This window comes from Crassostrea angulata, chromosome 8 (genome assembly GCF_025612915.1).
Source record: "Crassostrea angulata isolate pt1a10 chromosome 8, ASM2561291v2, whole genome shotgun sequence".
Classification (NCBI taxonomy): domain Eukaryota; kingdom Metazoa; phylum Mollusca; class Bivalvia; order Ostreida; family Ostreidae; genus Magallana; species Magallana angulata.
Window position 1 is genome coordinate 15044573 of NC_069118.1, and position 13425 is coordinate 15057997.

The 13425-nt window shown below is 30.3% G+C and overlaps 1 protein-coding gene across 2 annotated transcripts in view; it reads right to left on the reverse strand.

Annotated features, from left to right (window-relative positions):
* Nucleotides 1-13425, reverse strand: part of LOC128161729 (uncharacterized) — a 75817-nt gene that overhangs the window by 33772 nt on the left and 28620 nt on the right. Inside the window, exons 5-10 of one of the 2 annotated variants that reach the window (XM_052825103.1) lie at nucleotides 12855-12921; nucleotides 7656-7825; nucleotides 4188-4955; nucleotides 3619-3909; nucleotides 1691-2272; nucleotides 392-489 (exon numbers count right to left, since the gene is read on the reverse strand). In XM_052825103.1, the coding sequence (XP_052681063.1) occupies nucleotides 392-489; nucleotides 1691-2272; nucleotides 3619-3909; nucleotides 4188-4955; nucleotides 7656-7825; nucleotides 12855-12921 (1976 nt within the window). Of the gene's footprint in view, nucleotides 1-391; nucleotides 490-1690; nucleotides 2273-3618; nucleotides 3910-4187; nucleotides 4956-7655; nucleotides 7826-9548; nucleotides 10668-12854; nucleotides 12922-13425 lie in introns of those variants that run through there. The other variant, XM_052825104.1, reaches the window with a different exon arrangement.

The window sequence follows — 13425 nt, forward strand, 5'->3', positions numbered from 1 at the left end:
CGGTCTGTATCTTAAAACGAATACGCAATCGACATATTACAGTCATGTTTTCATTCCGCCGATTAATAGGCCTAATTGATTGCATTTGTCAGGATTTTAAATTGATTTGATTTGAATTAATTTCTAGGTCGGGTTAATTTCCTTGTTTAAAAATTAGGTTTCAATAAGATCGCGCACGGACAATACGTAATAACGTGTGAATTACGTCAGACATTGGTTTGTGACGTATGGATAATAACTTTAAGACATTTTTAAAAATATATTCCCGTTGTAACACTAGAAGCTTAAGTAAGTGTTTAAACTGTATTTTTCACAAGCTAGCAGCTATCGTTATATTATGTTTGGTAAACAATATAATCTAATGGAATAAAATCAACTACCAGAAACTTACTTTTCTTGATAGTTTGTCGGCGTGGGTACCTACTAATATTACTGGCGTTTTCCTGGCACAATAGCTGTGGATTGAATTAAGCCAGAACTTGTAGTAATCTAAAATCATAAATAAGAATTCAGTTTTATATAAGTGGGTATACTGAGACAATTCTTACTTTTCCACAGATTTAACAAGAAATTATGACGTTTTTACCGACTATTCTTAAGTTTTCACCCAAATCAAACTACATTGTTTAAAAGAGCAATGCTTTAACATTAAGTTATCATTTTTTACATTTATGCAAAATCTAATTTAATACGTCTAAAACAATCTGAATGAAAAGATCAATTGTTTTGGAGAAAAATCATTAAAATGCAATTAAAAAAAAGAATTTGACTAATCAAGTATGATACCTAAGGTATAGATGTTGGTTAGATAATACTCAGAATAATATATGAATTTTTATTCACTGGCATATGTTTTTGAAGGTAGAAAAAATTGTAAATTGTAACTTTGTACCGAATATTTTCAAGGCTGACATTTGTTTCGTTAGAGGCAAAACTTTTATTATTGAACATATTGATTTTAACCATTAAGGAAGTCTATGCATAACTTATCATTTAAACTTCATTAAATGCAACAATTGTCTGCCCTTTATTAAATAGAGAAAAGATCATTTCCTTAAAATATCTACGATGTTTTTACTTTTTCTTTCTTTTATTTTAAGAAATGGAAAACATGCAACTTTTTAACGATGAACTTTTCCCATAGACATAGTTGCTTAAATGTTGATTTTGAGAAGTGATAAATTTATAACTATTAATCTTTAAAAGTTCGGAAAGCGGATCTTTATAATTTGATAAAACTATTAAAATTGTACTACGATTCTAGTGATCAAACTTATAATCTATCAATTATTAACTTTGATAGTTCTGGATGAATTACCTTAAATACATATACGAACTGAGAGGGTCACAGACAAAAAATACCCTACTTAGACGTTTCAACGGGTAGACCAAATGTTGATCCATGTAAAATTGATTGGCATATAGATTAGGGGATACTTTAACACAAAATGATATTTTTAAAAGTAAATTGTTGACTTCTTAAACTCGGCGACATCAATGTACAACTCGATTCCGCTGCACAAAGTTAAGCGGTGGATAACATTTATAGTTAATGCATAGTAGTGTTTTACATTCCAAAGGGCATTTTAGAAAAAACCGTGATTTTGATGATGAAATAGAGCCTGCTTTGACTTACCATACCTGTACATGTTATTCTATTAAGCAACTTAAATTAGCGCATGCTCATTACCTTGATATTTCCAGGATTTGAATCTACTACAATTTCTTTCATCCTCATCAGGCTCATGTACCTTTTCTTCAGGACTTTTTGTCATATCAACAACAAAGATATAACATGTTTTTGAACTTAAATAAATCTGGTGAAACGCGTAATATAAACTCTCTCCAGCAAAGTCTAAAAATGTAATCCGTGGACGTAAAATGTTTTCATTTGACAGCTTTTTGACATCATCTATTATTTTGGATATTGCAAAACCCTCATCATCATCTTCATCATCATCATGATCAACGTTAGTTTTGTTGCATTTGTTACTTCCTGAATGTTTTGTTTCTGAGAAGTTTTGCAGAGAACAGTTCTTTTCATCGTTAGATGACGTCTTCCAAGGAAAGGCATGTCGTGCTTTGCTACTTTTTTCATCTTCTTTCTCTTCTCTGACTATCTTTTCTCTATTTTCAGACTTAGCAAACAAAAACGTTTTCGCACTAGTTTCTTCACTTGAATCACTGTTGCTATCTTTATCTTGATCTAGAAATTTAAGTTTCTTTCTCGTAAGCCTATCTTTGTGCTTTGTTTTGGTGCTTTCAAGCATTTCTGATAAAAAAAAAAGTATTGAAATAATTGATTGTCATTTCATGTCATTTAAAATTTCTTCATATATTTTTCTTGATACATTTATAAATACATGCAATAAAGTTCAAGTTGAGTGGAGTTCAGACCCTGAGACTGTTAGGGAGGGAGACTGAGGAATTGTAGTAATTCTAGTGAAAAGATCATGTCGCTACCCAAACTCTTTCGGTTTTCAATAATCATAAATGAATTTTAATCATATTTCCAAGTACTGTTACAATCATTTTGTGTTTAATTATCGTCTGTATACTAAAGACCTTCTTTATTTCACTTTATATCACAGTTTACAGTGAGGAAACTCATTTTTGTATATAGGACACATAACTAAATGTACGACTTGAATGAATATTTTAAGCGAAAGATAGATGTATGACTTCGATGAATATTTCAAACGAAAGATTTGGACCTTGTCATGAAAAAAACTTTGAGTATTTTGTGAATTCATCTAAACTGGATGTTATTTTCAAATTTGCAATTCTGTAAAGGGTTGTCCTCCGAAACGTATGCTCTTCGAGTAGAATGTAAGCTCTTTTATTTCAGTTTCATTGTTTTTACATATTTTAATTACAATTTTATGTTTAAGAAATATGCAAGCGCACACGTTTTACAATTATATTTATATATCTTTATATACTATATCGATATATACTTAAAAATACTTTAAAACCTTCCTGTTATTCTACTCAGTCTCCTATCTAATTTCTATTTCCTACCTATTATTAAAGATGTGCACCTTTTTATCAAGAATCTAAATGCCCTTTAGACGATTTTAGATGATTTGCACAGAGTCATTGGGTAACATTGATAATACGATTCTTGAAGGAAGTTGAATGTTTGGGAAAAAAATACAGACTGACAGAAAACAATTAATAAGGAATAAGGAATCATTCTTTGAGTATTATGAGGTGATAATTTTGGTCGGGGCGTGATCAAATCCAATAAAGCCCGAAGGGCTTTATGATACATTTGATCACGCAGCGACCGAAATTATCACCTCATAATATTCAAATAATGATTCCTTATTACTTACATTTATATAATTTTAAGTCATCGTACGATTAAATATTTAAATATGAATAAGCAAACCCCGCTTGCGCCTCAATTTGGCGTCATTTGTATTATTGGTTATATAGTACAAAATCGATACGTAGTGTTATCACAGGGAAAGACACTGGAAAATGTAAATATATCCAAAAAAGCTCACTTTAGCCTCAATTTCATGCAAGCATAAAAAGTACAAGTAAAACAATTAGTTTTTACCATTCATTATTATTGTCGAAAATTGTAATGAAAAAAAATAGTATTATTACCGCTTTCACTCTCTCCATCCGTTTCTTCACTTTTTTCATATTCTTCTGTAAATTCGTTAAAATCTAATTTGTCTTGCTCTGCTTCATAGTTCTTGTAGTAATTGTCACTTTCTTCACTATAAACATCTTCACTTTGGTCACTGTCGTCAAAATCATCTTTCAAATGGACGCATTCATCTGTATTAAGATTTGTTTTGGAGTTTGACGGCTCTTGTTGTGTCTTTTTGTTTTTATTTACAATCTCATTTGCAGAAAAGATAACTGTTGGCAATCCGCTATTTTTATTGACACCTACAAGATAGTAAAAACCACATCATATTATTATCATAAAAACAAATGCTAATAATATCTGAAATGTAATAAAAATGCGTGTGCATGCATGCGAATACACAAATATATATATATATATATATATATATATATATGTGTGTGTGTGTGTGTGTGTGTGTGTGTGTGTGTGTGTGTGTGTGTGTGTGTGTTTTGTTTGTTTTTTTTCACTGAGCATATAAAGCACTAAAAACCGTTTAAAATGCTTTAAAACTACATCAATCAAAAGAGCAATAATTTACTTTGAATTGTTTCTTCGTCTTCCAACACTTCAAAACTATTAGCCTGGACGTCAACCATTTCCGTTGATGTAATGTCCATAAGTTCTTCAAAGGTTACATTTTCCAGTCTTCTAAGAAGAGTTGTTTTGCCTGCGCCTTTGCATCCAACTATGATGCATCTTACATGACAAATAGTCAGCTCTCCATTGCTGAGAAATTCTCTAAGTTTCTGTTCATCTACTTTTATTTCTTCAACTACTTTTGCATTATCCGTATGTACCTCTTTCATTAATATATATTCTTGTTTCTTTTCTTCTATTGGCATTTCATTTAATAGTAATTCTTCTTTTATTCCCCTTTCATTATCTGCTGTAGTCTCTTTCATGAGTATTGTTTGATCCTCTGGTATCCCTTCTTTAAACATTTTTTCCTCCACCTGAATCTGTTTTGCTGAGGTTTCTTCTATAAGTTTATTTTCATTTTTTGTTATTGTTTTCATTATTTTTTTCTCATCTACGCAAAACTCGTTTGCTTTAGTGTCATCTTCAATTTCTATCTTTTCTATTATTTTCTTTTCTTCTATAGATATTTCCCTTACTATAGCATCTTCCATAAGTTCCTTTTCATTTTGTGGTATTTTGTGTATTACAATCTCTTTTTCCATGTCATACTCGTTTAAATGAGTGTCTTTAATAAGATTCTTTTCATCTTCAGGTATCTTCTTCATTTGTTCTTTTTTATCTACCAGTATGTTTTCTAGTTCTCCCTTATATAAACAACGTTCGTTGTCTAGAACGATTGATAAATTAATAAGACATAACTGGAAGTGTTTATGTATTAAGATCAATTCTCTGTACATATCAAAATTCGGTTGCCATGCAGTGACCGATTTTTTTTCATATTTTATAATTTTATATGGGTTAATTAATGAAGATGCAAGACAACCTTAAACGGTTGCTATCAAGATAACAGATGCAAAATAATAAATAAAACTATGGTTATTTCAATTGCAAGTCATTGCAGTTTCATCTATACAAAAAAAGATAAAAATATTGTCAAAATTTTCAACCTTTAAGAATTTTATATGGGAAAATGATTAGTTTAAAAGTATCATCATAGTAACTAAACAGCACTTCAGATATTTTTTTTTTTATTGAAAATAAACAGTTTTAAGAGGAAATATTTTTTAGATTGTACTAATGACTAATGTTTTACTTTAATATATATACACTGTATATATATATATATATATATATATATATATATATATATATATATATATATATATATATATATATATATATATATATATATATATATATAACTAAAGTCCTTGTTAAAATAAAAATACAGTCCTTGTTAGGTTCTAAACATTGATTGCTATTTCTAGGCCAAAATTGTATGATAGTTAATTAGAAAGAAAAATCTATTATTTTGATTTCCTTTAATACCTTTTATATTGATTTAATGGACAATTAATCAAATGTACGTTTGACAACTCGAAAACCAGAAAAGACAACTCATTAAAAACCGGTAATACGTCTGTCCACCAAAAGGTGGGGTTTTTTTTCATATCAATATTTTTTTTTAATTTTGTTTAAGTAGGGTTATTAATTACAGAAAAGTGAATAAGTATGTGTGTGAGCAAGTGTTGATGAGAAAGGGATATTGAAAACATATTTCAATTGTTCTTTTGTAAATAAATTAAATTGAAGTTGTCTTAATTGTCATTTGAAGAGCGCCTAGCTTCATTACAGTTCGTGACGTCACGGCATATAGGCTAAAGGCACCGAGATAGCGTGACATGTCCGAAGTAATCAACACATACCGGTATTTTTCGCAATTTAATTCTGAAGGATCTTTTGAGGACCGAGTGTTTGAATGCTGCTTAATGATGTGTGATATCAAATATAAGTCAATATTCCTAGATCGTAGAAATCCTGGGCTGTTAGTAGAATAAAATAATGTTCTTCTTAAAGTTAATTCTGCAGGATAACCTCCTCAGTCTCGAAATGTTGTTTGAAATATAAAAGCCTCGGCTAACGCTTCGGCTTTTATATTTCAAAACAACATGTCTCGACCTCGATCGGAGGTTATTCTGCAATATTCACGAAAACTCGTACTTTATTTCTTAAATATACCAGGCACGTCACCAGTAAATTTTCAGATCAGAAATACCTATTTGTTTGCACTGATCATGAAAGTATAACTTCAAACCGCAAGTAGTTTTAAAACTATGTCCGTTTCAAGAGTTAGTTCCAGTCAAACTGGTACATATTGCCTCAAATGTTAATTTTAAGAAATCAATGCTGCTGTTTCTAGGACCTCCCTAGCATATTTTCACTATGTGTTTTTACATTAAATACATAACGTGTAGTAGTAACAATCGCACTTAATTGCCCTCAAAATATTATGAATAGGATTTAAAGATATTTTATAAATAAGTAAAGATTATTAAAATTAAAAAGAAAAAGTCTGTAGTATGCATCTGATTCCTTTGATTGATACACATGTAAAAATTACTAACAAAACCGTTCGTATTATACGGAAAAAATGACCCAGATCGTCTCTCTGTAGGAGAAACGATCTGTACTTGGTTGTTAGAAGAATAAAAATAAAGTTCTTGTTATCGTAAATGTTGCAGGATAACCTCCTCGGTCTCGAAATGTTGTTTGAAATATAAAAGCCTCGGCTTTTAATATTTCAAATCTACATTTTTCACCTCGGCGGTTATTCTGCAACATTCAAGAAAATTTGTACTTTATTTCTTAAACATTATCCAGACATGTTGTATATGACTCCATAAACTTATCTTATAAAGCCTATTGTTCCTCAGGTGAGAGATGTAGCCATGAATATCTTATTTAAGCATTAAATTCAAATGTTAAATGTCATATGATAACAAGTTTGTTTTCATTTTTATTTTGAATAAAAGTAGAATAAATTTAATTAAATAACAATTTGAAAACTACACAGTGACAATTGTGCCTAGTTGATAAAGTGAAAAACCCAATTAAAACTTCCAGATTTTACTAGCACTTCTAGAAAAGTGTACTGCTCCTAGAATCATATGGTTTCTTAAAGTGTGACAACTGGAACATTGAAAACATTACATTAAAAAAGGAAACAGCATTCCTGTTTTAATGTTTCACAGAATGAATACGTACTGTTGTGTTCAAGAGACCATATGGTGAAACAAAACGGAAAATTGAGAAAACCAATAGACTCCTCGGAATTCCTCACTGTGAGAAACTTAAGAGGGTATGGATTTTCGTGGTAACTAAATCTATAGTTTTTAAGTGATTCCCGAATTTTTAACCTCTGCAGACGATGAGAGAGACAAAACATAAAAAAGACAGACGGACTTTGTTATTTGATAATCACCATCCTCATTTTTAGAAAACAAATATTAATATATATGTAGCAAATGAGTTAAATTTGTCTTACATTAACAATGAAAAGAGAACTAATTATTATCAGAATAAATACCTTTTTGAATCTTTCGTCTTTTGTAAAAAAGTATAGCCATAAATCCCACTAGTATCAGCATAACAAGCAGTAATATGACCAAAATAATGACCCATGCATTTAAGCTTTCTGAATTTATTCCGTTTTCTCCTGTTGATCCATTTATGTATACATCAGTTGTTGCAGAATATCTACAGGAAACAAAAAAAATTAATATATATCAAAAATAAAGCAATGCAAAATGTCTTACAAGCAAGCAATTCGAAACGTGGAATTCAAGACCATGTGTACTGTCAAATGTAATAATTACCCTATATACAATATATCTGACACAGTAATAACCTTAAAACTGGTCAGTCTCTCGGTTTTTCCTTAAAAAATTGAATCCTACATTTCTTCTTGCATTAAAGTTCTAAAGGTTTCTCTTCTGAATTTAATGCAAATATTCTATACAATTACTACTGTATACATCGTGTTAAAGTGCTGTCGAAAAGCCCTTCCTTTTTGTTGAAGACAAAAACAGCTCTAGTTTTACTTGTCATTATCCAATAAGTTACCAATTAGGCCAGCACATTTTTCAAAAAAATTCTCAAAAATATTCTTCCCCGTTTTTCAGGAATACATGTAGTTACAGTTTTCTTACTTTTTTCTGTTGTGTTTTGTGTCTTTGTGTTTACCCTAGTTATCTGTCGATGTCCAGTATGTCATGTATATGTCACACAAGTAGAGTCTAAGGCAATTGACCGTAACTAGAACATGAGCTTTACTAGACTCTGTCAAACAACTTTGTTTGTTGATTTTCGTTTTTATTTGGATACTCCATAACTTTAAAATAGTGTTCTTGTATAATGGTCTGACATATACTAAAAACAACACGATATATATTTTTCATCCAGGAAAAATTCTCATCTGAAGCTTAGTAATTATATATATGCTGAAAAATTGCTGTGGTATTTTCATCTGAAGCCTATCAATTATATTTCTGCTGAAAGAAAGCCTATTTTGATTACTTTTGATCATAGATTTCTTAAAAATGAATGTGTACCAAAACGTTAGCTAGTGTAAATTATTATAAACAGTATTTACACGTTTATGATATACTAGGATATACAAATAAATGATTGCAAACGGTTGGCTAGGGATATATAAATACGATAAAACCTGCCTTTCTTTTGAACAAGAAACTTATCAAACACTTTTCTTACAATGCTTAACATTACCCACACTACTACTTATTACATTTGTTCTATCAATTGATTGACAATTGACAATTGACAATTGACAGGTAAGGTCTGTGTGTATATTACTTTCACCCAAATATGTACTTTTTGTACTTTAAAAAAAAAAGTTTCACTATTTATTTTTGTATGCTCTACCATGCCTGTTTGCTTTGCATATAATTTTTAAAGCTATATTTAATTTACAATTCAAATTTAATTTTTAATTATTAAATTCAATTTTATATTAATTGAACGCTACTTTCGCTTTTTTGGCAAATAATATATGTTTGTTCGATCATTAAGCTGTACAAAATAAATACATTGTGAAATATGCGACAGATTATTCATTGTGTTGATCGAGTGCTAGGGCAATTAAATGTCAGAAGAAATTGATATTTTCTTATGCATACTTATAAACGTTTTCAGTATGTGTAGATTCGCACATGCTCGCGGAAAAAAAAGAGAGAAATGGAGAGGCACGACGGCATGATTGTTTTCAAAACTAGTACGAAAATGTTTTTATGACGATGATAAAATGAAGTATTATTTATAATTTTCTTAACAATAAAAACATGTTAATCAGCAATATCAATAAAGATATAAACCACCCTTATCAAACCTGAGCAGAAAATAAGTAAACAGAAAACCAATATTACCATTATTCGCGGGCTACTCTACTAAAAAGATTTCTTACGTCTCCATGTTTCTTTTGTCTCGAATGTGTTAGTCCACTATCAGCATGCCCACCACAGCTATTTGTTGATTTTTTGTATACATACTGAAAAAGCTTGCGACGTCAGGTTATAAGAATATTATAGATTATTGCGTTCACAGTCCGTACCGAAATGAAAAAAAACTAGCTGTTAAACAAATATATTCAATACTTTTCAATGTGTTGTATAAGACAACTGTTTCTTTCTTAATATATTTCTTAAAATACCGCTTATAGAGCTTTAATAATGAATTAGCCTTTAACTTAACAGATTTAAGTTAAAGGAAGTGAACATGAAAAAAATATCAAGGGCTCAAATTTGTCTGTTTGATGTGTATAATGATATCTGAAAACCGTTTAAACAGAGCTTTCCTCAGTAAGAAGATATACCACTTAGAATAACTAATTCTTGCAATCCATGAGCGCTGCCATATTGGTAAAATCATTACCTCCCTGCTGGGTTATCTCTAAGCATCTCAGAGAGGGCAGCACTGATGCTGACGTGAGTGGGACACATTGCATTTTTACACACGTTTAGTAACAGAGATAAAATGCCATCATCAAAATGTGAATTGAAACTTGAAATGGATGTAAAGAGTTGTCATTTTTAAACAGTGTTTATGGAGGAAGATTTTGAATCTCAGAATGATGCATTCCCACCTGCAGTTAATGTGACATGTAACTAGAATGGAATGTCCGTGGATCAGTGTTATTGTGACCCATTTTTTTCTTGCACTCGGGAATTTCTTGTTTATGAGTTTGAACATTATGTGTGCTACATAAATGAGCACACAAGGTGCATTGCTCAGCGTTCTGACTTTTAAAAAGTGTCTTAGTCCTGTTATTCTTCTGACAGCATAAACAGAACCGGCGTACATATCATCAAGATAAAAACAAATCAGAAAAATTTCCAGGGCATTCAAATAAAAAGTAACGGTAAGAAACCCCACAAAGAAAATGAAATTACATTTTTATATTAATGTTAATTGGAATCTACAAGCAGCATTTTATCTCTGTACAAACATGTGGAATGTGATGGTCTCATATTTCACAAATTAATTTATCTATTCATTTTTTGCACAAATCATATTTAGTTATCTGAGGTTCATTGAAAAGGAAATGTACTAAGTCTTCTCATGACAGTACACAAATTATTTTTTCACATCAAGGCTTATTTTTTCTTCGTAACTTTTATCAACTCTGTACATAAACACTGGCCTAGTTCCAACATTAACCCATACACCAGCAGCAATGTGGCTTATCTATGTCAGAGAACAGATGCATGCTGGGGAATAATGGATTACCTCCATAAACCTTTCACTGAGAGTGTTAAATTGATAAAATCTCTTGATAGAAAAGGTAACAGACCCCATTTTTAAATTTCAAAAGGCTTTAAAAATTTATTAAGCAACAATTAATTTTTTCATGTTCACTTCCTTTAAGGATATACATGCGTGTATTAACTTGCTTCTCACACAAATTAAACATTATAAGTATAATTCTTTGCTACTCGTTTCTGATCTAAAAGAGTCACGCTTTCCGAAAAATTAAAGATGACTTACATTTTTGTCCTTTATTTTTACAAACTCGCGCGATTCCTTATTACAGAATAATGTTTTGTAAATTTAAATTGGGGCTTTAATACCGATAAATCGGAAGAGTACTGTCTTCTGTTTTATATATTTTTATCATTATTGATACTTGAAGATTACTAATTTGTTTTTATTTTTTCTCAATTAAGCTTCGCTAATTAATAATCAACGAAAAATCTCAAAAGATCCCGGAATTCATCTGGATTTTTCGGATTTTACAATCTTGCGCGAGCGCAATACATTCACGCTAACGGGATCTTTATTTTATGTTTCCATAATACCATATTTCCATGCATAAACTCAGAAACAATACACATACGTGTACATTTTCAATTGGAATTTTCTTTTTATTCTGTTCATATATATTTATGATTTCTTATGAGAAAAATTATAAAATAACAACTATTCATATCAACTTAGTACTTACTTTTGTCTTCGTGATGGCAAAAAAATATTTGATTTCATGCCAAAAAATTCACATTGTATTTCTTAGGAGAGTGAAGATAGAATGATTTACCGTTCAAATAATAAATATGCTACAGACCTGGTTTTACGATAGAATGCGTTCCGTATATTGTGTCTAGCAAAAAAATACGTGTACGTTGGTGAAAAGGTGTTGAATTCTTCGATTATATGGATTAAAATTTTAAATGAAAGGTATTTACAGTCTCAAAAAGGTTTAGTATCATAATGATAAATTTGACTGTTATTTTCAATGCAACTTCAATTTTCTGTTACATTACAGGTATATTGGAGGCATTCTATCTGTAGTGAGGGCCTTTTCCGAGACACAGTTAGATTATTATAAGGAAAGTGTAGTGAAAATCATTTTCCCAAGTCAAGGGTTTCTGATCCGAGTGGCTCGACAACGCTTGGCTAGCTAAGATGAGTGAAATTAATAGCATTATTGTAGGTTTATAGCTTTGTTATGTAGGTGTCGTTGTATCTATTTCGTAAATGTCCGATATGCAATATGCACGCACGGGTCAAAGTTTAGTATATATACGATAACCAAATAGAGAATTACGGTTTATTAACAGACAAAAAAAGCATGACTTTTTTTTCGCAAATGCCATAAGCTTCTTTTTTCTTCGTCCTCTGCTTTTACAGTCTAACCCATGATCATTTTGTGCATAGAGTTCAGTGTTTGTGTTTATTTATAATTATTTCAAATAATTGTTTATGTATAATTTTATTGATTTATTATAAAAGTTTGTATTTTCCACCCAAAAAACTCCGAACCCAGTTGGACCAAAATCAGCACATAGAATAACAAGTTTTCAACATTTTGTGTTAAAACTTAGTAGTAAAATTGATTAGAAAAATTTACTATGTCCCATATTTTTTTAAATATTTTTTTTTATTACTATTTTGATGACAACTCATTTATTTAAAATATTAAATTAAAACAACTTCAGCGTTTTGATATCACGCGTCATTTGATTCATTACAAAATTAATTTAAAAACAGATAACAAACATCTAAACATTTGTTGTTCCTTTCATTGTTTTCTTGTGAGATACTCATTCTCTGTTGAAGGCTTCGTGCTTTAATTGAAATTGGTCTAGTAGTCTTAGAGAAGAATGTGAAAAAGAAAAATAGTAAACGCTATCAATGCAGACATTCATCTCAATTGAGGTAACAGTGTTTGACAGTTAGTTTTTACCATTTACTTTATGTCATATATTAATGATACCTTTCCAGGCAATTTTTCTCAGCAACAAAGCATTTGCGATCTCTGTTGATTGACAAGCAAGCAGGATCTGCGATGAATAATAAAATATGGTTTGTTAACAAAAAGGTATTAAAAAAATATGCTTTATATAAACATGACTTTTGTAATAAGCACTACCTTTTAAATAACTACCAAATTTCCATAATACCTCGCTTTAATTTATATTATATTGAACACGGGAAATTTTTCTACATTGAAGATCTAACCTACGACCTCTGGAAAGCTCTCCTTTAGTGGCGAGCAGCGCTAACCATTCGGCCATCTAGGCAATACAAAACTATTGCTTTTTGCTTCGATGACGATCGGAACCTATCGCGTGGTCTTTAAATATACAGGTGGAATACAGTTGAACGACAATTTGAGAGGATCGGAAAGAGACTATATATATATATATATATATATATATATATATATATATATATATAAATCTGATTTAGGCATTGAGGAGACCATACCCTAAAATGTAGTTTAGGGAGACAATATACAAAATTTTTATATGTGCATATTTTTTATTGCAAATAGTCATTTAGAG